The sequence below is a fragment of the Eriocheir sinensis genome, chromosome 8 (genome assembly GCF_024679095.1).
Source record: "Eriocheir sinensis breed Jianghai 21 chromosome 8, ASM2467909v1, whole genome shotgun sequence".
Classification (NCBI taxonomy): domain Eukaryota; kingdom Metazoa; phylum Arthropoda; class Malacostraca; order Decapoda; family Varunidae; genus Eriocheir; species Eriocheir sinensis.
In genome coordinates this window covers 6501140-6526361 of record NC_066516.1, presented here as the reverse complement: position 1 = coordinate 6526361, position 25222 = coordinate 6501140, and the positions used below count along the sequence as shown (strand labels likewise).

Below are 25222 nucleotides of genomic sequence, written 5' to 3'. Positions count from 1 at the left end.
GGCTGCTAATATTGTTGTGCTGGAAGCTTCCCCCGGCGACCATAGGCCTCTAGAAGGCTCCCGGAGAAACGAGCAAGGGGGCGGGGAGCAAGGCGAGCCGTCCGCGCCCCGCGGGGCGCGGCCAGGCGCCAGGCGGGAAGTGTTGCCAACTCGCATATATTTTTGCTGCGTGTTCTTGTATGATCTAAAATATACTGTAACATTCTAGACTGTACTGTTCTGGATATATATAGGAGAAGAGGGCGAGGGAGGGGAGTTCCAGTCATAGTAAGCTAGTGGTAAGTGAAGAGTCAGAGTGAAGTGTACTACTGAGGAAGAATATTAAACTACAGAAGCGGTGCAAAGTGTTTACATATCCAACTCCCACGGAGTCTCCTGACGTCGACACGGAACTCAAGTAACACGTCCGGCATAACACTGGTGTCAGGAGTGTAGCCATTTGTTTTTTCGCCATGGAGACTCGTTCCCAAGCTGCCCAGAGGGACGACATGTTGACTGAACTTTTGGAAGCCTTGAGACTACAGGGGGAGAAACAAGAAAGAGCACACCAAGAACTCAAAGAACAACAAGAAAAAGCACACCAAGAACTCAAAGAACAACAAGAAAAAGCACACCAAGAACTCAAAGAACAACAAGAAAGAGCACAGCATCAACAAGAAGGAACACTCCAAGAACTCAAAGAACAACAAGAAAAAGCACACCAAGAACTCAAAGAACAACAAGAAAGAGCACAGCATCAACAAGAAGGAACACTCCAAGAACTCAAAGAACAGCTAGAAGATCGCTTCACAGGATTACAGCTACAGCTAAAAGCAGAACAAGATGGCAGTGAATCAGTGCGAAGAGAAATGACTGATGTGACCACGAACTTGAGACAACGCCTGATAGAAGTGGAGAAAGAACACACAAATCTTCAACAAGAGATGGAGGTGGTACGGGAGACGACACACAAAGAAATATTAGAATTAAGTGACAGAGTGAAGGCCCTTGAAGACTGCTTGGCTGGAAACGGACAGCCAGTGCCTGCAGGGGCTAGTTGTACCCAAGATGCTTCTCCTACGCAAGTCCGGGGTAGTTTGAGCCCTGTTTCGCCTGAGTTTATCCCCGCAAGAAGTTCCGCCAGCCCCATGAGTCTGCTGGGTTCGCCTGTTAGAAAGAAGCCTCAGGAGTTTGATGGCAAGGTCTCCTGGGAGGCTTACCGCGCTCAGTTTGAGCAGTTGGACAATGTGACAAAGGGCAGCTACAGCGGGCTGGCACAGGCGCTGGAGCAACGATATGGGACCAAGCACCAGAACGAGCTCTTCAGGGTTAGGTTCAGAACCCGCAACAGGAGGCGCGGCGAGTCTCTTCAGGAACTCGCTCAGGACCTTGAGAGCATGGCGCACAAGGCATACCCAGGTGCCACCCATGACCTGCTGACGGTTTTGCTGCGTGATCAATTCATCGATGCCCTGGACAGCCCTCAGCTGAAGATACAAGTGAACCAAGCTAAGCCAACATCAATGCAGGAAGCTCTGGCACGTGCCATGGAGTTTGAGTCCTTTGTTAGGTCTAGCTTGTCAAGCTTCAGGGACGACTCGACTTCTGGCTTTAGGGCACGAAAGGGCGCTGTCAGCGACACAGACAGGTTCCAAGGAACGTGCTGGTACTGCGAAAAGGTTGGGCACAAGGAGAACGAATGCCATAAGAGGAAGAAGGAATATGAAGGTGGCGCTAAGAAGAAGCCCAGGGAAGGACCCAAGTGCTGGACCTGTGGAGAAAAGGGGCACTGGAAGAATGAGTGTCGGAAAAATGTGCCCCCAACGAGCGACCACCACTCGGGAAACTAAGAAGGACTGGTTCACGGGGGCAACGACCAGTCTGTCCTGTACATGCCCCGAAGATATCAGTGTGCAGGAGAACCACCATGACAAGCTGCCAAGTGGAGGGCAAGGTTGACGGAGTGTTGTGGCCTGTGGTCGTCGACACAGGCTCGGAACGCACATTGGTGCGGCCTGACGTAGTGAGTCATCGTCGGCTTCCTAAGACGCCGCATCGACTGTGCGGAGCCACAGGACACTACGCAGAGCTCAGAGGCCCAGTGGACGTGAAGTTTGAGCTCGGAGGAAAGGAAGAGTTCCTCTGTGTACGTGGCCGACATGGATGACCCCTGCATCCTAGGTATGGATTATCTTGTCTCCCACAGGTGCGAGCTGGACTTCCGCGCTAACCAGCTGACTGTAGGAGGAAGGAGGGTGCCACTGACGACTGTGAACAAGGAAGACCTGCCAGTGACGGTCAAGCGCACCACCATTATTCCTCCGAGGTCGGAGATGCTGTTACCCTGTCAAATTACGGGTGCCCCCCCGGCTAGCCTGTGTGTGGTAGAGAGTGGAAGTCGATGCCCGGTAGAAAACGGGATGATTGTAGGCAGTACTCTGGTAGACCCTGCTGCAGCGGAAGTGCCTGTCATCGTGGCCAATGTCTCCTTCAGCCCAAAGAAAATAAAACAAGGGACCATGGTGGGGTTGTGCAAAGAGATCGACCAGAAACCAAGAACCTGTGTCTGCAGGAGAACCCTGACGAAGCCCCAGGAGGAGCTGCCTGACTACCTGCGCGACCTGTTTGACAGGAGCTCCAAGTGTCTAGAGGAGCCCCAAGTGGAACAGCTCAGGGAGCTTCTCGTGAGGAATGCATATGTGTTTTCCACAGGAGACCTGGACTTGGGGTGTACGGACCTGGTAGAGCACCACATCGACACAGGTAGCCACCGCCCAGTGAAGCAAGCTCCTCGAAGGATGGCACCAGCCCGTCGCAAGGAGATGGATGAGGTGATGGATGATCTCCGGCAACAGGGGTTAATCGAGCGGTCCAGCAGCCCGTGGGCGTCTGCTGTAGTGCTCGTCAGGAAAAAGGACGGTTCCCTCAGGTGCTGCGTGGACTACCGAGCCCTCGACGATCTCACCATCAAGGATTCATACCCACTCCCACGGATCGACGACACGCTCGACGCTTTGGTGGGCTCCAAGTGGTTTTCAACACTGGATATGAAGTCTGGGTATCACCAAGTCAAAATGGCGGAACAGGACAAAGAGAAAACAGCCTTCTCCTACGGTCAAGGCCTGTGGCAGTTTAAGGTCATGCCCTTTGGCATATGCAACGCGCCGGCCACGTTCGAGCGGCTGATGGAGAGGGTGCTGGAGGGACTTCACTGGAAGACGGCACTCATCTACCTCGACGACGTGATTGTCTTTGGCCAGACCTTCGAGCAGGAGATGGAAAGGCTATCAGAGGTTTTCGCCCGGTTTAGAGCTGCACACCTTAAGCTCAGCCCGAAGAAATGCTGTCTGTTCCAAAAGGAGGTCCAATACTTGGGACACATCGTGAGCGAGGCTGGAGTACGCACTGATCCTGAGAAGGTGGCTGCGGTAAGGGACTGGCCGACACCCACCAACGTGAAGGAGCTGCGGATCTTCCTCGGGCTGTGCTCATACTACCGCAGGTTTGTAAAAGACTTCGCTACGATTGCTGCACCACTGCACCTCCTGACGAAGAAGGGGCGAATGGACAGCGGAAACTCAGGTTGCCTTTGAGAAGCTCAAGGAGGCCCTCATGAGCTCGCCCGTACTCACCTACCCAGACCCCTCTAACCCTTTTATACTGGATTGTGATGCCAGTGATGAGGGGATTGGTGGAGTGCTATCCCAGGCATGTGCCGACATGGAACGGGTTGTGGCCTACTTCAGCAAAAAGCTCACCCCAGCCGAGAAAAACTATTGCGTGACCCGGAAAGAACTCCTGGCAGTAGTCAAGAGCCTTGACTTTTTCCATGCTTACCTGTACGGTGCAACTTTCACCATCCGCACGGATCACGCTGCATTGCGGTGGTTGAAGTCACTGAAAAACCCTGAGGGCCAGCTTGCTCGCTGGATAGGTAAACTAGAGCAACATCACTACACTATTGTGCATCGATCCGGGCTAACACACGGTAACGCGGACAGCTTGAGCCGGCGCCCCTGCCAACCTGAGTGTCAACATTGCCTCCAGAGGGAAAGCGTCCAGAATATGTGCCGCCGCACTACAGTGGAACAGACAGCGGAGGTGCCATGGGAAGACTTGGGAAAACTGCAGCGGGAGGACCGAGATTTGAGACCAATTATGGAGTGGCTGAGTCAATCGTCAACGCGACCTGGGTGGGAAGTAATCTCGAGAGAAAGCCCTACCACCAAGAATTACTGGACTCAGTGGGACACTCTTCGGATGGACAACGGGGTGTTGCAGCGACGCTGGGTCTCTCATGATGGTCTTGACCACTACTGGTCCACGGTGCTACCTGTGAAGTCCCGGGAAGGCGTCTTGAAAGAAATGCACGACAGCATCACCAGCGGACACCTAGGGGTAAAGAAGACACTGAGTCGCCTGCGCCAAAGGTTCTATTGGGTTGGCATGAGGAAGGACGTGGAAGAATGGTGTTACGCGTGTGAGGTGTGCTGTGCAAAGAAGGGCCCCAAGAAGCGTCACCGTGCCCCATTGCAACTATACCAGGTTGGAGCCCCCACGGAACGGGTGGCAGTGGATATAGCAGGACCCTTGCCTCTGACGACGAACGGAAATAGGTACATCTGCGTCACAATGGATTACTTCACCAAGTGGCCGGAAGCCTACGCCATCCCTGACCAGGAAGCCACTACCATCGCCAAGGTTTTGGTGGAGGAGTTCTTCTGTCGCTTCGGTGTGCCTAACGAGCTCCATTCCGACCAGGGAAGGAATTTTGAGTCAACAGTCCTTGCTGAGTGCTGCAAGCTCCTGGGTATCAAGAAGACCCGGACCACCCCTCTGCACCCACAGTCAGATGGAATGGTGGAGAGGTTTAATTGGACGTTGGGCCAGGAGTTGGCCAAGCATTGCAACAATGATCAGTCTTCATGGGATCAGAAGCTGCCTGCGCTTCTCATGGCCTACAGGTCTGCCGCCCACGAGACTACGGGGTATTCACCGGCAAAGCTGATGTTTGGAAGTGAGCTGCGATTGCCGGTGGACCTACTGACAGGAAGGCCTCCTGGGGAAAGCCTTCCAAGGGACGCCTCCAGTTTTGCCCGTCAACTAGAGGAACGGCTGGAAGAGGTGCACCATCAAGTCCGAGGTGCCTTGAAGTTCTCCGGAGAGGCCATGAAGCGCGGTTACAATATGAGGGCAAGCCACGTTGACTTCAAGGAAGGAGACCGAGTCTGGCTTTACAACCCGCAGAGGAAGAAAGGACAGTATCCGAAGTTACAGAGCCCCTGGGAAGGCCCTTACACTGTGCTACAACGCCTCTCCGACGTGACTTACCGAATCCGGAGAACGGAAAGGACCAAGCCGAAAGTTGTCCACGTCAACCGCCTATGGAGGTACCACGGTCCGGGAAACTACACCTGGAACAACTACAGACACTCAGCAGCCGACGAAAACGCAAGGGACGTCCAGGACCGAGAGGAGGTCGACGACGACGTAGGCCTTCTGGACCTTTCAGTCGAGGGAAATAACCTCCCGGCTTCGGCAGATGTTCCAGGGACACCCCAAGAAGCGGACGACGACGAGGCGCGCCAGGAGACAGACGTGCAGGAGGCACCGAGCAGAAGACAGAGACAACGCAGGCGTCCACAGCGATACGACGATTATTATGTTTTTGATTAATTCTCTTACGTTTGTATATAGTTAAGTGTGTGATCGGGACGATCACAATTAAGAGGGGGGGATAGTGTTGTGCTGGAAGCTTCCCCCGGCGACCATAGGCCTCTAGAAGGCTCCCGGAGAAACGAGCAAGGGGGCGGGGAGCAAGGCGAGCCGTGCCCGCAGGCGCGGCCAGGCGCCAGGGAAGTGTTGCCAGCTCGCATATATTTTTGCTACGTGTTCTTGTATGATCTAAAATATACTGTAACATTCTAGACTGTACTGTTCTGGATATATATAGGAGAAGAGGGCGAGAGAGGGGAGTTCCAGTCATAGTAAGCTAGTGGTAAGTGAAGAGTCAGAGTGAAGTGTACTACTGAGGAAGAATATTAAACTACAGAAGCGGTGCAAAGTGTTTACATATCCAACTCCCACGGAGTCTCCTGACGGCGACACGGAACCCAAGTAACACGTCCGGCATAACAATATGATACTCGTAGCTATTTCCAGTTTTCAGATGTAGGTGATGAAAGACAAGTTTCTAAATCGTCCGAACCATCCCCACCCGTGGTGATGGTTCGGCCGGGGAGGTGGGATGGTACGGACACTCATAATACTCGCCATAATATTAATATAACTTAAGTTTGATTGGCTAATAAACAAGATTATATCTACTACAAAACATTTGTATAAGGACAAAAGTATCCTCTCAATATTTAGAGGGGAAAAAAATAAAAGGAGAACTACAAGAAATATCTCAAAAATTTTGGTATTATGGCTTCCTTCTCTTCTAACAAGCATAATATCTGAATATAAATCAACCAAATTAACCGTGTTATAACCGTTGCAACACCTGTAATGTTTAAATTGATATAAATTTAATAAAAATCATGAAAAAATCAACCGTCCGAATCATCACGACTCTATAAAAAGCAAATGTGTGGTCACACTCCTTTTCCAGCACGAGAGCTTCACGGGTGATCGTGTTATACGGCAATACCTTCGCCGTGCATCGTTGCGTCACCGAAATAATTTACATCTCGCTAATTGGCACGTTTTTGATGTGAGAGCTTACGATACACCCTGAAAATATTACATACGAGATGGAAAATAACATAAAATAGAACTTGCATCGAAAATAACAGCTGAGGGCGTGGTTGTCCCTTTGTGGGCCAAGGCAACAAAGTTTTGCACATTCACACAAAATCTCGCGGCTCCCATACACTTTACAATAAGTGCTATGGCCGGACCATCCCACTGTCCCAATCATCACCGCTCTCCCCTATCCATCACTCAGTCCCTCACCTCATCCTTAACATCCGTCATTCATCCTCACCTCACCCTATGCATACACCTTATACATATATCTCACCTATTCCAGCCATACAAACACATATAGGCCTACGCATGACCCCCGCAACGCTGCAAGATCATGAGGCAACAAAAATATGCACGACGTCAAATGTCAAAATCAAATAAACTATCGAGAAATGAATAGAAAACGGGAAAAAGATAGTGCTGGCTGGAGAGTAGTGTGAGATAGCCATTTTAAATTACGACCAAGTAATGAATCCTCAGTTGGCTGATAATACTTAAAAATGCAACTCTTATGGCTAGTCTGTCGTAAAAATTGAGCACACACACAAAATAAAATGGCAACTATAGCTACACAAAATATATCAAGTCAAGAACACACTGATACATAGAGCTAGAGAGGTGAATAGCTACTATGGATCATATTCTCAAAACATTTAGGCGCTCTAGCACATACATTTAATTAACAAGGCTTTCGTATAGGATTTGCGGGCACGGCCATGGTTAATAGTTTTATGACCCTGGTGGTAGTTTTGAGTTTCTGTACCATGAACCTAAAGAAACATTCATGGGGACGCGTTTAACCTCTTGTTGGATTTGGAAATGAGTGATGTAAGAGAAGGACGCGTCTAAGAACACCAACCTATGCCCCGCACCGCCACCCTCTCCAACCGCCTGCCACCTTCACCACTTGGCAACTTCACCTGTATTTCCATCATCCTTGGACTCACCTGTCACCTGGTCACCTCCACGCCACGCTCACGCCTTCGCAATCACGACGATGAGGACAAAGAGCCCGTACTTCAACCGACACTCAAAAAAAAAAAAAGATAAAATAGACCACTGACGGCTGCACGTACAGACGCTTCCTTCCGCTCGCCGCTGTGTCCAAGCAGGTTTCGGGGCTTCACGTCAGCTGTCGAGATCAACGTTGCCAGATTGTCGTACCTAGCCTCTTATGTTTTCCGATTTCCGACCCCAAAACTGTCTCCTCCACTCCAATAACTACATTTATTTATAGTTACCGTTGAAAGGTTTAATTATTAGTGTCTTTTTTATATAGTTAAGTGTCTAAAAACGGTAAATACAATGGTGGATACGATAATCCGGCAACGCTGGTCCAGATGACGTCACGGATCACGTCAGTCTCCACCAATCACAAGCCTTCTTTCTATCACATACCCGCCCTCGCGATCATATGGCTTGATATTTCTTTTTTTTCATATATCCAGTAAGGTGAATATTTAATAGTGGTTAATGTCTATACGAGGAACACGGTTGACTAAATGTGATTGATTGATTGATAGTTTATTGTTGCAAGTAAAACAACAAAGGAATGATAGAATGCTACGTGGGCAAAGAGTAAAGAGGGAGTGACGATATAAGGAACATCTGCTGAACCAACGAAAATGGGAAGCTCCTTTGTAGATTCCGCAATGCAACCCCGCCCCCGCCCCCCCCCCAACCCCTCTCTCTCTCTCTCTCTTATCTGACCTTGGTGTCCTTGAACCGAGTCTTGCCCTCATTAGCAGCCCTTGTTATACTTCTTGGAAACCTCATAATCAGTGCTGATATAGAAAAATTGGATAAATCTAAAGATTCTTGGCTTCCTCAAGTCCTGCAGGACCATTTTCTGACCAAATTGTCTGTATATCCCCGCACCCAGGCTGTCCATGTGTTTTGTGATGGATCTGTCAATGGCACCAAGACTGGTTGTGGATTATTTATTAGGGACAATGCCACCCCCTCTGAATACACTGACACTGAGGTTTCTAAGAGGCTTCTTGATCATCTGTCTTCCACAGTGGCAGAACGCTATGCCATATATGAAGCCCTCCATATCACTGTAGCTCTCGGGAAAACTGTGTACCTGTTTGATGACAGTCAATGTGCCTTGTATGTACTTCTGTCTTCCTCCCCTTCTGACTGTGATATAGTCAATAAGTGCCTTAGTGCCCTTAGCCTGCTTGAGTGCTGTGGTGCTACTGCACACTTCATCTGGGTGCCCTCACATGTTGGGCTGCCCCATAATGAAAAGGCAGACAGACTTGCTCGTGCTGCCTCTGATGATCTCACTGTACACCCAGGTGTTGAGTACACCTATAATAATGTTAAGAATAGACTTAGATCCCAATTTGTTAGTGAGTCTGTTACCAATCAGCTTGCCTTGAGGTGTCAGGATGGTAGTCCCTCCAGCATTCACTATGCCCAGGTATCAAGTATCTGCACACACACTTATGGTAGGCTTAGTGCATCCTATGATCTAGTGGTGATGCGGCTGAGGCTGGGCTACAGATATTACTGGGAGGTCAGTGGGGCTGACCCTGTACCTTGCAGCTTGTGTGCCAGGCAAGGGGGTCACACGCTCAAACACTGTCCTGCAATGTTCTGCTATTAGTGCCTACCGCCCACAGGGCCACTGGGGCCTGCCTGAGCTGGTGGGCTGATTCATTAACAATAATGTTCTCTTAGCTGTGCTTAGTGAGTATCCTGCATTTGCCCCGAGATTGTAGTTCATATGTTCAGTCCCTTATGTCTGCTCCCTTGACTAAATCAAGGCCTCTATTTTTTTTAGCACTTGTCCCCTACCATTGTATCTTTCTAGTTTCCTGGTGCTATTTCCACATGTATCCTTAGTTGTATAATCACACTCTGTACTGCCTGGGGGTTGGGATGGTATGCTCCTCCCTTCTCCTTTGTTGTTTACCTGCAGCTCCCCCATTGCACACTCTTCTTTCAGCCCTTCCATCTCCTTCAAAACCTTGTTCATATTTCTTAATGGCCACCCCATATTACCTCTTTTCCTTTTTACTCTTCCTACACCTCCCTCTGCCTTTTTCCTCCAGCATTTCCTTCCCCTGGCACCCCAGCCTTCCCCGTCTCCTGTTCAGCAATGGTCGGCACCGAGTGTAAACGCTTGAGGCTTGGCTGGAGTTATTCACACCAAACAGTGGTCTGTATTTACATGTGAATTAGACTATGAATAAATTAATGTGTGATGGGGGCGACAGCCTCAGAGGTACCTGTGTGGCGGCATTCCACCGATGGATGAAGCAAGAACTCAAAAGGTATGAAAAAAAAGAATTACGGATATGAACATTTAAATAAATATATTTATAAATATAAAAGTAAAAATAGTCCACTGGCGCAAATAGTGTATACTAGAAGAATTCCAAAACAGTCATTTGGAGGTGTCTTGATACTTCCCTCTTGAAAGTTCAAGTCGTAGGCAGAAGGAAAAAGACACAAGATGACTGTTCCAGTTTACCAGCAAAAGGGATGAAGAATTAATAGGATGGCATAGGAATGAACAAGAATAGAAAGTCAGGTGCAGCAGGGTTGTATGAGGGGTGGAGACATGCAATTAGCAAATTCAGTAGAGCAGTTAGCATGAAAATATTGATAGAAGATAGAATGAGGGCAACACTGCGGCGGAATTTAAGAGATAGAAGGCTGTCAGTAAGCGAAGGAAAGCTGATGATGAAAAGTCTAGACACTATAAAAAAAGAACAACACATATGAAAAGCATACTCTAAACAAGAACAGAGAAGGCTCTTGTATAAGGATAGCGTCTGTGAGGGAGTAAAAATGGTGGAGACAATAAAGAACACCTAACCTCGAGAAAGCTACTTTTGCAAGAGATGAGATATTGAGATTTTGGGTTACAGACCAAGTATATGTTAAGTAGTTTAAAAGTTTAGAAGAGTAGAGCTGAGTTTGGATCCGAACATATTGTTGGTTTGGTATTCTTAACATGCAGGCATCATTGGCCTTTACAGCACTGACAGAAATGGACCTTTCCAGCTCATTGGTATGATCATCTCAAAATGGCCATTTTTTTTATAATGGCCAATTTAACCCCCACCCCTCAAATTCATCTTTAGTAAACCTTGTAAATCGAGCAAAATATTGATTTAAATGGCTTTAAATATTGTAGATAACTTGCTCATGATTTCAGATGAACTATCTAGGGTTGCTTCACCATTTCAAAAAGTAGTACTGGCATGAACCAGATACAGAGACACGACCAGATGAGAACAAAATTAATATAGCAACTGCATTCATCTACCTATTTGTATGATTCACACATGGAGGCTCTCACAAACCTTAGCCATCAACCTGTACTGTGTGATCCATACTTTCTCAACAAGTTATTGACTGTAAAACTATGTCAAGGCATTAAAGGATGTTTCTGTCTCAAAGGTTACTCAAATTCAAAATTCTTACCTGCATAATTTTTCTTATTTTCTCAAGTGTATTTTAAAATACAAAAATAATTACTTCAAACATTTCAGCAGGTTTGCAGAATGTATTTTATATGGAATAGTGCAACTACTACATAACTATAAAATTGATTTCATGAAAATGGATTGAGGATTGAATGGAAATTTTTTTAAATGATCACCAACAATGATAAATAAAACAAAATTACAGGAAACAGAAATAAGTTACAGAATTTAAGTAACTTATGATCATGATAAAATGAATATAAGAAAAAAATCAGTAATTGAAGGAAGAGATGAAATTTGCCTTGCAAATTCTATCCCTCAATGGAGAACAAAATTCTTAAAATAATGACAATTTGAACTCATCAAAAGGTACTAGAAAATTATAATTAATAAGTTGTTAACAACACACCCCTTTATGGTACAAAAATTGCAACCTATCATAAAACAGCCTTTCTCAAATATGGAAAATATTCATAGATGTATGAAAAGAGATGAAATTGCTCAAAAATTTCTAACAATGAATGGATACAAAAAATTCTTAAAATAACCAAATTGTTCAGAGAAAAGTATTATTATAATTCATGTATAGTATTCTAAAAACTACAATAATATTTTATATTACTATGAATTATTCATTGTAATATGCAATACTCCAGGAAATCAAATGCACATAATGGAAAATTACCAAGGATACACCCCAACTAATACTACTTAAGAGATTGAGTTAGGCATGCTTAGTTATATCAGTCCCAAATAACTGTCCTCTGCATTATCTGGGAAAATTAAATGCAGTAAACTAAAAATACAGGAAAGTCCTGGTAGGCTTAGAATAACTCTTTCATACTTTTACTTCATATGTTTTCCTGGCATATTCCTTGTGAAAATGTTTTCAGACACAATGACTGGCTCATTTACTATTCAAGTAGACTAACAAAGATTCTTCTTTTTTTTTCTTTTTTTTTTACAAAAAATCATTTCACACTGCAGGAGTGCAGTAAAGGGAAAGTGCTCATTTCTCCTCAATAAAATTACCAAATGTTCTGTTGCTTTTACCAGAATGTCAGGAACCCATTAAAAGTGCCAAAACATTTTAAAGGAAATAACCATTGCTTTCAGTGAACAAATAATGCATATACTCCTATCTCTAATAAAGGTGAAATTCGTAAGTGAGAACTAGCTAACCCAGACTTTGAGACATCAAGAAAACTTGCACCTTTGTAATTCTATGGTCTGGCAGTGCTGCAGGTACTTTTTGCTGATCAACACATCTTCAACGATTATTTTCTGAAAGAGTACATGAATAAAAATCATTATATAATTTCAAGCAAGAAATTCTAAGATCATAATCTTACAAAAAAAAATCTATTTAATGATCATTTGAGATGAAAATAAAGTTTACATCAGATATGACTCGGTAAATGGTTGTTGGAGAACTTGAATGTATACTAAATTTAGACTTTCAATGCAGAAAAAAACAAATAATGAATTAATCAGTGATGAACAATATTCATTTCAATTTACTATATTTTTAGGGGCTTCAGATAGGAAATATTAAAAATTCAGCTGCCCCACGATGGTGTCAGCTTTGATATTTGATACAGTCAGGGCAGAAACACCTGCCAAATGAGTCTAATTAAGTAAACCAATTATAACTTTGCAGGCGCTTGAGTTGCTAAGAGAACTAACTTAGTTGTACATTAAGGAAACTGCAATAATGCCTTGAGAAAATCCCATAATGAATGCCACTGACTGCTGGGGATCAATCCTGAGCCTTCTGGGTAAAGGTCAGGGCAGCATACCAACTGAGCCACTGACGAGTTAAAAGGTCACCGCATGAAAGGCCACTTCTGCAGCCTGTCTTGACTGTGGATATGAAGGGTGGAGACCCCACTCTCACTCATGGCAGCCAGAAACACTTTTTTTCAACCCCTATGGCACATCCAGTGTATGTGCATATTAACCTTTAACCCCATTCAACAGCAAAAGTTTTTCTCGGGAGATCCCCCCATAATGCAAAAGTCAGCGGAAAATACACTTTGAAACTGAGAAAAAGTCATAAAAGATATTTTATAGAAAATTTTCTGGTGCACCCTGCTGTGAAATCCATTTCTTTCTAGGTTGTCACATTTGGCTGAAATTCCATGATTCCCCAAAAATTCCAACTTTTTACTGGTGCGACATACAGGAGAATTTATTGAAGAAAAGTTGCTCATTTTATCATGATGGAGTCTCAAAAGTATAGTTTATAATCTTTGACCCAGAAATTTATTGCCTACAGAGAGCCAAAGTTGTGGTGAAACTCGAAAAATAATTTTGGTAATTTTTTTATTTTTTTCATTCTGGAATGAATCTCATAGAATAAAAGTTGTAGAAAATCATCTGAATAACTCAACTGTGAAATCAGATAATGATTTGGACTGACTGTTTGGCTGGAATTTCATGATTCCCCCAAAATTCCAGCTTTATAGTGATGCGACCCACAGGAAAATTATTAAAGAAAAGTTGCTCATTTTATCACGATGGAATCTGAAAAATATAGTCTTTAATCTTTGACCTGGAAATTTACTGCCTACAGAGAGCCAAAGTTGCAGGGAAACTCAAAAAATAATTTTGGTAAATTTTTGTAGTTTTTTTTTTCATTCTGGAATGAATCTCATTGAATAAAAGTTATAGAAAATCATCCATATAACTCAACTGTGAAATCAGATTATGATTTGGACTGACCATTTGGCTGGAATTCCAGGATTCCCCAAAAAATTACAACTTTTTTACTGGTGCAATGTACAGTAAAATTTATTGAAGAAAAGTTGCTCATTTCATGACGATGGAGTCTGAAAAATATAGTTTATAATCTTTGACCTGGAAATTTACTGCCTACAGAGAGCCAAAATTGCAGTGAAACTCGAAAAAAAAAATTTGTAGTTTTTTTCATTCTGGAATGAATCTCATTGAATAAAAATTGTAGAAAATCATCCACATAACTCAACTGTGAAATCAGATTATTATTTGGACAGACGGTTTGGCTGGAATTCCATGATTCCCAAAAAATCAAACTTCCGTTTCCCACTCCTCTGAACACTCCTGTGAACAAGATACTGGTTCATCTACAGCATCACGTATATAAGTGGAGATGTCAAAACTACGCTCAGCACGCACACAACAGCAGAAACTGAAGGAAGACCGCCGAAACAGATCGGCTGGGGGAACATACTCGCTCTGCAGATGCCATGATGTGTAGACAGGAACTGTAGGCTATTTTTAGCACGGAGTGGTGGTAAGGGGCAAAAGAGGTGCCAATTAGTCACGTGCATCAACAGAAACCTAGTTACATGTGGCCTTCAAATTCCAGATAGCTTCTCACTCTCCAGTGCTGGCGTCATACTCGTTGCCCACGTCTGAAAGAACTATATGACGCCAGCGGCATCAACGTCATTAAGGGGTTAAGCTCATCAGTGGCACAGTTGGTATGCTGCGCTGACTTCTACTCAGAAGGCCTAGGTTCGATCACCAGCACTCATTGGTGTTCATTACAGGGTAACTCAGTTTTGTTGAGCATGCTTATTTCTTAGTTCCAAGACCTTGTTAGGGACTAGAGCTCTCCTGAGGAGAGACAAGGAGAGGTATGTCAGGGGTCTCACTGAGGAAGTCGAGGGACATTTAAATGAGAATGACCTCCGACCTGCTTACCGAGCCCTGAAGAAGCTCCGCTCCAAGTCTCCCTCTCAGGTGAGTGCTATCCGAACCGTTGACAGCTGCCTAGTGTCGGACATGGAAGGGCAGAGGGCTTGTTGGGCTGAGTACTTTGAGCAGCTGTACATGGCGGACCCTCCACGTGGGCAGCTCCCAGTTGCTGGGTTGCAGGTGACGGATGCTGATCCACCCATTGACGAAAGCCCACCCACTCTGGTCGAGGTCACAGAAGCTGTGGCAAAGTTGAGGGGTGGAAAGGCACCTGGCACCTGTAACATCAGTGCAGAGCTGCTCAAAGCTGGAGGTGAGGTCATGATCCGTGGGTTGCATGCGGTCTTGACTGCCATATGGCAGTCCGGTACCATTCCTCCTGACTGGAAGAGGGGGTTGGTCATCCCTATCTGGAAAGGGAAAGGGGACCGCCAGGACTGCAACAACTACCATGGTATTACACTGCTCAGTGTGCCAGGCAAGGTGCTTGCCAACTTATTGCTGACGTGAATTTGCAGCCAGCTGCTGAAGCAGCAAAGACCTGAACAGTCTGGGTTCACGCCTGGTAAGTCAACAACTGACCATATCCTAGCGCTTCGCGTACTGGTGGAGCGCCAACATGAGTTTCAACAGGGGATGCTTGCAGCCTCGATCTCAAGAAGGCATTTGACTTGTGCATCGCGAAGCACTCTGGGATCTTCTGCAACTCCGTGGGATTCCTGCGAGGACTCCTGGTTTGCTGACTGGCCTGTATTCTGGGACAGAGTGTGCTGTGAAGTGTGGGGGGGAGCTTGTCCAGATTCTTTCCCATGAATGCGGGAGTGAGGCAGGGATGCGTCCTTGCCCTATTGCTTTTCAACACTCGTATATGGAGTGAGTACTGGGCAGAGTTGTGGACCAGAGTCATTGCAGAGCATCCACTGGCAATACCAGGGTCAATGACCTTGTTTTTGCCGATGATGCAGTAATCCTGGCGGAGTCACTGGAGGTTTTGGTGATGGCTCTCAAGGCATTGCACGAGGAGGCGAAGTCCTTGGGACTTAAGGTTTCCTGGGCCAAGACCAAGGTACAGGTGTTTGGAGGCTTGCTAGATGAAACAGTACAGTCTGTTCATGCATGTGGTGAGGACGTTGAGATCTCAGAAAGTTTCACATATCTTGGAAGCGTAGTTCATAACAACGGTGAGTCTGGCCAGGAAGTCTAACGGCAGATTGGCCTGGCCCACGGTGTTATGGACTCGCTCGACACAAACATATAGCATTGTCGATACATATGCAGAAGGACAAAGATCCGGATCTTCAAGTCCCTTGTGCTCCCTGTCTTACTCTATGGTTGTGAGACATGGACACTAAATGGGGTCTTGGAGAGGCGGATTGATGCCTTTGGTAATAAATGTCTACGCAGAATCATAGGATATGGCTGGAATGACTTTGTGTCAAACCAGTAACTATGATTCGACATATATTACCTGCATAGTTCGTCAACGCCAACTCCGGATATACGGGCACGTGGCACGTTATCCTGAAGCTAATCCTGCGCATCGGGTTGTTTCTGTAAGACAATCCTGAGTGGAGGAGGCCAAGGGAACGCCCATGGAGTTCATGACTTGAGCAAGTCAATGGATCCTGCCAGGTGGTACTCAGGTTGGGAAGGGGGCCTGCATGGAGACTCGCCCAGAGGGACCCCCAGGCTAGGCGTCGTAGGGTGGGCGAGGCGACGCTCCCCCTGGCGTATAACCCCACTGATTGATTGATTGATTACTAATGAGACTTTCTACACATCAAAGTGAGGTCATTCTTTGTTGATTTATACCATAAGGTGCTACCTATCATGTGTTTGAAGATACCCTAAACTTAACCTAACCCAACAAAACCCAAAACAGTTACTATTGGTCTTGACTCAGAAAATTCATACATGTTTCCTTACTAATGAGACTTTCTATACAACATAGTGAGGTCATTCTTTGTTGATTTATACCATAAGGTACTGGCTATCATTGTGTCTGAAGATACCCGAAACTTAACATACCCTAATTTTCTACGCTTCTCGTGATGAGACAAAATTTCTTAGAATCTCTTGTTCTCTGTACACCACAACTGGAATTTTAATGTCAACACTCAGGACATTACACTATCAATGAGTAGAAAAATCATGATTCTCTGGATATCATTAGTACTTACCTAATTTTCATCTAACAACAGCAAAATGTCAGATTTGTCAGACTTGTTTTGACGCGCACAATCTGCAAGGACGAGGGTCTTAACATACATCTTCACCTCGGACCAAAACTCATCAGGGACCTGAAAAAAAATATAACAAATTCCTACTCATCCAAGAAACAACATAAGTGTAGTAATTCAAATGAAAGAGTTCGTCAGTAATTTTTCAAAAACTTTTACAAGTTTTTTTTTATTAATTTTGTGATGACATTCTTCCAGACTTTATGAACTCTGGTTATTCACAGATTTCACTATGCCACATGAATGTCAAGTGAGGACTGTACAGTAGTATGAACAAAACATAAACATTAATTTCTTTCCTAAACTTTGATAATCTTTTGTCATGGATCTCCCTTCCATGAAACTGGATCAGAACAAGGATTCCTCAAAGATGTCCTCCTTCCTCTACTTCAAACTTCTTTCTATTGATCACTCCTCTACTCTCCCAATGGTATCGGAAATACAAACCGTAACATGTTCGATGCGCCGCTCCGTTGCCGGCTCCGGCTCCAGCTTGACGATGACACGCTTCTTCTCAGTGGTAGTTGTTGGTGCCTTTCTCTTTGGAGCCTGATGAAAACAACCATCTCAGTCACAAGAAAATCAGAGCTAAGCCACAGTTTTGGTTATCAATTGAACATCTAAATTCTAGATGGAGTCAAAAATTCTACAATCACACATAAATAGTACAAGCTCAATATGCACACTTTTATACACTAAATTAAATAGATATATATGATTAAACTCTCCTTCTTATATCAAACTTCACTTAATCTGACAGCTGTCCTGACAGCAGGAAGGCACTCTTACTGAGGTATAAATTGAGGCTAAACTTATGCTGGAAGTTCATCAGCCAGCATCCACATCTTTTTTTTTCTTTTGATCAGAGGACAACTTTTCCTAATAATCATTTGACAAATTTCAAATCCAAATCATATCATCCCTCAAAATAAAATGTAAAATGTGTAACTGACAAGACAAAACTCTCCAGCTAGGAAGAGGACCACTAGTGTCCCCAGGTTAAAGACAGCAATAGGAGTAAAATACAATTTGGCAAGAGCAAGGTAAGAGACAGTAACTGTAGTAAGTAAATGAGGGCTATCAAACTTTGAGAGCAAGTAGAGAGCAGCACTGTGTGTTCTGTTCCTTGTCTATCAGATGAATAGGCACACTAACTATACTTGGCTACAAAGCAGTTCTTTCCTTAGTTGCAAATCAGAGTACCATAATAATTCATTTAAATACTTCAAAACTTCTCAGGAAAACATAAGAGGAAAGTATCTCTCACCCCTTTAATTTTTTTTTTTTTTTTATGGTAAATCAGCTAGCTACTTAAACTCAGCTTCCCGCATTGCTATAAATTTATATTTTCATTTACAAATGAACTCTGCAGAACTTACAATTGCTGAGTAGGGCGATGTGGGGGAATACCATACAAGGGGGTGGACCGTATAATCGCCGTTAAAAAGAGAGAACTTATAGCAAAGCTGTATTAGCAACACTGTGAATGGACATGAATAAGTCACATGATGATGATGAACATGATGGCTGCTTTTGACACGTCGCTTGTGATGAGGAGGCAAGATTTTCGTTTTTTACGACATCTGGTGTAACTCTAGGCATTCATATCATAGTGTTTTGTCATTTTGAATGGGGCGAGATCCTGTTGGTAAGGTATTGAATATAAATATTAGGCAAATTTCTGTGATATTTGACGATATACTTAACTTTTATCCAACGTGGTTGCTGTGATACTGGTTGGAGGGCAACACGTGTGAGGGGCCTTACCGTACAATGTAGTGAGGGGGGTCAGCGTACTCGGGGGAATATTCGCGAAAGTGTAGCCTACTAATTTCAAGATGCTGACTGCTTATTTCTGGACAAAATATGATGCTGTTTATTATGGACATAGTATTTTTCTCCGGAAATCACCAAAGGATTGACTTTTCAATGCTTTTTGTGCACCCGCCACCGTACCCGCAAAATACCTCGCAGAGAGGTTTAACTTGGAGGACCCGTGGGAAATCAGGGGTTTTGGGTGGGGGAGCAAATTTAAACTACTCCAACCGAACTTCACCCCCCTGGACCCCCTGCCTAACCAAGGGCAGCCCCCCCTGGACCCCCCACATGTATGATGTGCCAGTAAAACTAGAAAAGTACAACAGTATGTGAGACCTTGGAAAGGTTATTACTCTCGTGGGGGCAATGTTGGAGGCGCATAGTGAATATGCGACTTATTACTGCAAGGAGGTATTTCTTGCAACAACGGCTGGACTGCCGTCGCCAAAGGAAGCTACCCTTTTGTGCAGATTATCCTGTTTCTTTAATTTCAGACATTAATATCTCATTGATTATAATTTAAAATGAATTTTTGGGAGTGAAAATAGCATGTACGAATCACCCCTATAGCATTATACGAATCATCCCCACTATGGGGGTGATTCGTACAAAATGAATTTGATGAATGGTCCAAAAAAGGTCCTTAGTTGCTTCGTGCAAAATTGAGCTGTGTGTCATAGATAGCCCAGTCCCTGAGGAATATTTCTGGCCCACAGTCTTACCTTCAAGATTTAAACTTGATTTTTCAATAATATTTTTCCACTAATAGTACGGTATAAGCTAGGAAAAATCAATACTGTTGCTATGGACATTCCTTAGACTCTTATAGGAAGTCCAGATCAGGATCACAAACTCACTTGCACACGGTCCCCAGGGAGGTGACTCGGAAGAGCACACTCTTGACCTCTCAGTGCAGTCTTTTCTTCATGTAACAGGTCACGAGATGGACACTTGCAACACTTCAAATCTAGAATCTGGCGCCCAATGACTATCCCTGCACTGTAAGACAAGATACTTATTTGAATAAGAAAAAAATATGCAAAGAAACACATAAGAAATTATATTTCATTATCATTATATAGTTGAAAAATTATCGTCTAACAAAAAGCTTCAAGAGACAAGCAAGGTTGTGAAAGGACTGATGTCCAAGGAAATGTCTCTTCCAGTGAAGAGCAGATTGCACAGCTGCAAATTCTCTTGCCCAGCACAGACCCTGACACTAGATATAATTACAGCATATCAATTACACTAAATATTTCCAAGTCATCCAAAGGTTTACAGCAGGAATGGTATATGATACTTTGCTGGTCAGGTATGGTGCCTTAAATAGAATAAATGTTTTGTATAGGTATATTAAGACGTACTTGTCATGTAGGGTGAACACAAGGCAGAATGGTCTCCTGTTAGGTCCCCCAACACAGGATGTGAGGCAATTCATTCTCACCAACAGGGTGGAGGCCGCCTCACCAGGGGGTGGAGGGTGGAGGGGCACAGACACCACAAAGCGCTCATTGACCATCTTATAGTCACCTTCCACTCCCTCCACCATGACCATGTGATCCTTGTTATCACTCTCCACTGAAAGAAATATTAATTAGTCTCTAAATAACTTAATTCCACAGAATGAAGAAATCTTTCTCAGCTCCTGTCACCAAGCCCTCAACATTAATAATAACAGTTTGCTTTTTATGCTGTTTAACAAAAGTGATGATTCATAGTACTGAGATCCCTGCTGGCCTGCAAGTAAAAACATCATGAATGCTAACTTTTGCTTTTGCAGTTGTAGCACGTCACCACAGGATGTACACGGTGACGACTGTCCTTGAAGACTGGCGTGATGGTGATGGAGGCATCTATGAACTGCAGCAACTTTACATTTACTGGAACAGCAACATAAGGGCACAGGTACAGTTTATTTTTTTCTGTGCTGAAGCACCACTGTGGATGGAGGAGAAAAGGTATCATCAGTTGGTGAACACAAAAACTCTACTGAACCATCAACTCATCTGGTTAACTTCAAATTAGAGGTATAAATGGAGTCACTTAGTGAAACACATCAGTAGAAGGTGACATGAATAATTTGTAGAGTTAATGGAAGAAAACCCTGAGCAGAGGGCAGGTATTGGTATATTAGGTATGCACTATATAGGCTAGTGGGTTTTGGAAAGTGTAAGGGGAGACAGGAGGAATAGGCCACTAGGATATAGATAGATAGATAGACAGATAGATACAGACTGCCAAAGAGATAATACACTTACATTATTTGCTTATTTACTAATCAACCTTTTTTACCTTATTTCTATCCTTGTTCTCAACAGGGAGAGAGATCTCAAAGCCATACTGCCCAGGCCAGGCTTGGAGAGAGGGCACTTTCTGGGTTGGTGTACTATCAGGAAGGCGGGATGTGCTGCTGTTCCCATCAACTCTAGCCACTGGAGCCTCAGGAGCCAGAAGTGAGCTCAGGTTGTCATTCTCATTCTCACATTGGAGCTGAAAAAAATGTTGCCATAAAATTTCAGTTCAGAAAATTATATATAAAAAATGCTACAATATTCCAGCCTTCCTACATTGTCTCACAGCTTATCAATGGCTATTCCTGAGTTGTCTATTAGAAAAGGAAAAGATGGTCGAGGAAAAACCTGGGCTGTATGTACCATAATCCCCGAAGACAGTCACACATTAGCAGAGCAAACTTTGCCTTGCAGTTTGAAAATCAGTGAGGTTCCTTAAAGCCATATTTATTAACATTTTTGCACACAAGTTCACATATTTGACAAGGCTTTTATAGGAGTTGTGAGCCTTTCCAGGGGTAGTTGTATAACACTGATGGTAGTCTGACTCTTCTTCTGTGCCATGAACCTAAATAAACACTCGGGAAAGTCTGATTGGTCTCCTTTTCAGCCTTTGAAAATAGTGGATGTGAAAGGCAGATGCATTTAAGAATAATGGGGTTGAACCCTTCATGTGGAGGCCATGCAGCAAAATCTGTTGTGTCAAGAATTAGCCACTAAGTTGTTTTACCACAGTCCACTTAACTGCATCATTTCCCCTGACATTAACCTTTAATTTCTGATAATTTAGAGCATGTTGGAAAGTAAACTAAACAGCTAAAACTAATATACTACTGGTATAAATCTAACTATTTACAGGAACTAGCCATAGTATTCAAATTTCAATTACAGATATGCTTCATACTAACAAGCACACCAGACACAATAATGATGGTGAGTACCACAAAGAACAAAGTTACAAAACAGTTACAGTAGCATTACCATCAATGACATAATTTACTTGCAGTATTTCCTAGCTAAACCCTCACATAAGAACATGCCTGACTCTCATAACTGTAAACAGCTGTATAGTAAAAGTGAACATAAAACCTTCCTGGAAACTAAATAGAAAACTAAGAATTGACTGTCAATTTCTTTTACTCAATAAACGAAAACAATACCGTAATGTTTCACTGTGAACGATAACATCATCATCACTGGCTGTTCTACAGATAAACCAAAGCACACTCACCATTTCCACTTGGTTCCAGCTCTCAGTTGGATCCAGATGTAGTTCACTCGGAGAAAATGTCAGTAAGTCACTGCCAATAAACAGAGGGTCGCTGATGCCTGTGTCTTGGAGGAACGGAACCTCTGGCATTTGCTGCTGTTGAGGCAGCTGGAATGGCTGATGCTGGAGCTGTTGCAGAGAGACATCGTTTTCAGGTGCTGGCACGGCGGGACCCTCAATGATGGAAGCAAAGTTGTTGGAGCCCATGCGGTTCAGAAGGGAATCATTGCGAAGTAGCAGGTAATCTGCCTCGTCAAATAGGGGCTCTGGATCCTGCTGGTTCTCCTTCATTGTGCTATCCTGCAACCAGAAAGCAGTGTTGATAATTGTTTGTCATCAGCTGCAGTACTGTGTTCACTTTGATAGTCTTCCATTTAATTTTTTTAATAGAAAGTCAATTTACACATTTTATAAGTCCATGGGTTGAGAGGGCATTACTTAAATTTACTACTTACCTCTGTATACCTTTTGATACTACTACACAGATGCTACAGGTTCATATAAAAAGTTTTTGTGTCCCTCCCAACAAATATGAATAACCATGATAAATCCATTCTGAGTACTGACAAAATGACAGAATATACTTACCTCCCCTGAATCACAAGCCATACAAATACTGTACCCACACAAGATGTCATATCCCTCCTTACAATACCCAATTCATACTTCATATAGATGGACACTATTCACATGTCAAGGGCAAAAAAAAAAAAAAAAAAAAAAACACTAAACACTGCTCCAATCAAAAAAAAAAATTCAGAAGAGTGGCCAAAAGAGGTCAGTTCTGGGAGGAGAGGTGTCTTGATACTCTCTTGAAAGAATTGTTATGGTGCAGGGATACATTTCTCATCTAGATTAACCTAAAGATGATAACAAAAACGTCTGGAAAATGTTCAACACACCCCACAGACCAACCTGGCTGCATTGAGGGTAGTTAATGTTGCTGTGAGTGAATAAAAAGACTAAACGTTTCAGCACACCCCGCAGATCAACCTAGCTGTACTGGGGGTAATTAATGCTGCTGTGAGAGGGTGAATCTTCTCTGACAACTAGAAGCAAGGGACAATTTACCGTTTCAAGCAAGCCTATAAGATGAACACCGGGGTACACGTCCTCTACCCGTCACATCCACCCCCGGGCCTCAGCACCACCACCCGAGGATCACGGTCACGGGGACGGGAAGTGCACCGAGGAGAGAGGAAGTCCTTAACCCTTGACAAGCACTCCCCTTCCCACCTGCCGCCGTCACCAACAGCTGACTTCAAAGTGACTTGTAGCTTGACTGTTGACGGACAATTTACACCCAAGGATTTCTATAGGCTCCTTGGCGGGACTGAAACACCGCCGGCTAGGACTAAAGTTGCCTGCAGTCACCACATACACATCAACAATGACTTAGTACACCTTTATTCCTACCTGATCATTAGAATGGTTACTGACATGGGCTAGGACTCAAGATTGCCTGGTAACCACATACACGTCAACACTGGCTTTCTTAGTACACCTTCAATCCTACCTGATCATTAAAATGGTTATTAGAATGGTTACTAACACACAATGCACGTGACTTTAGACCTCGGTGAAAAGAAGCGGTAAAATGCACATGTTGCTACCGTCCCATACGTTTCAGTTACCACTTGAGGCCTCCACAACACCAAGCAGGGACAGTACACCACATATAAGCCGCTAAGATGTGAAAGTGATCATTTATTTACCATGTTGCACTACTTCTTCCCGTCAAATGTTGGTCTAGGGCACAAAAGGAAGACTAATTCCCGGAGACCAACCACTGCCCTTGTACCCTCGCTGATCCATCAACACAAACTGAGTGCCAGAGGGATGGATGTACGTTTCGGTCCTATTGTAGTAGTATTCGGTTTACTCGGTTCTTGAATTTGAGTATTACTCGGTTTTTGCAATTCAATTACTTGATCGATTAAATCCCAAAAATTCTGGGCGGTTTATAAAACTGGCCAAAACCTGAGAATACCAGACCTTCCCGTTGACTATAGCAGCGCGAAAATCAATCTTGAAATCAACACTTGTTCATGGTAGAAGCTTCATTAGTTTGTTATTGCTGAACTATATAACTGCAAAAGATGGCCAACTTAAGAATAGACTACAAAACCTCCTCCCATTGTCTATGGAGCATTCGAAGAAGTAATCAATCTTATAAATCAACCTTTGCTCATGGTAGAAAAATCAATATAAAAAACTCATTGCTAAACCAACTAATTAAAAGATGAACAAGACTGAGATTACAAGACCTTCTCCTTTGTCTATGCAGTGTTTGTTTGTTTTGATAGTTACCAATGGCGGCGATCGCCGCTATAGTATTTTCACGTAAAACTGCATGGCCGATGGGGTAGTGGCGGCTGCGGGGTTAGCTTAGACTCGCACCTTACCACACACTCTCAACACCTCTCGCTCCCTTTGCAGTCGCCACTAACCCATAGGTCAGTTTCACGTGGAAAACTATAGCGTCGATCGCCGCCATTGGTAACGATCAAAACAAACAAACAAAGACGTGTTTACTCGTCAGGGATCGGGACCCGCCCACGCCTCCACCAATCCGCCCAATCCCTCCAACCATTTATACTTTCCCCGCCAACCCGAAATCGACAAAAATATTAATTATTTGGCATGAATATTAATGCAATAATTAGTGGTGACCAACCACTTTCAAAGAAATCTCTCTCTCTCTCTCTCTCTCTCTCTCTCTCTCTCTCTCTCTCTCTCTCTCTCTCT

At 44.1% G+C, this 25222-nt stretch overlaps 1 protein-coding gene across 3 annotated transcripts; it reads right to left on the bottom strand.

Annotated features, from left to right (window-relative positions):
* Positions 1-11165: 11165 nt before the first annotated feature.
* Positions 11166-24347, bottom strand: LOC126995441 (cellular tumor antigen p53-like). Of its 3 annotated transcripts, none has more exons than XM_050854990.1 (9): positions 24190-24347; positions 22436-22774; positions 21206-21403; positions 20680-20851; positions 20278-20491; positions 19771-19912; positions 17543-17644; positions 17036-17155; positions 11166-12458 (listed from the first exon to the last, which is right to left on the bottom strand). In XM_050854990.1, exons 1-8 carry the CDS (start codon positions 24190-24192, stop codon positions 17036-17038), a joined length of 1290 nt encoding a protein of 429 aa, XP_050710947.1. In that variant the 5' UTR covers positions 24193-24347; the 3' UTR covers positions 11166-12458. The 3 variants fall into 3 exon arrangements, with proteins under 3 accessions (XP_050710947.1, XP_050710949.1, XP_050710948.1); XM_050854992.1 differs by lacking the exon at positions 24190-24347 and adding an exon at positions 23711-23819; XM_050854991.1 differs by lacking the exon at positions 24190-24347 and adding an exon at positions 23546-23704.
* Between the last annotated feature and the right edge of the window lie 875 nt (positions 24348-25222).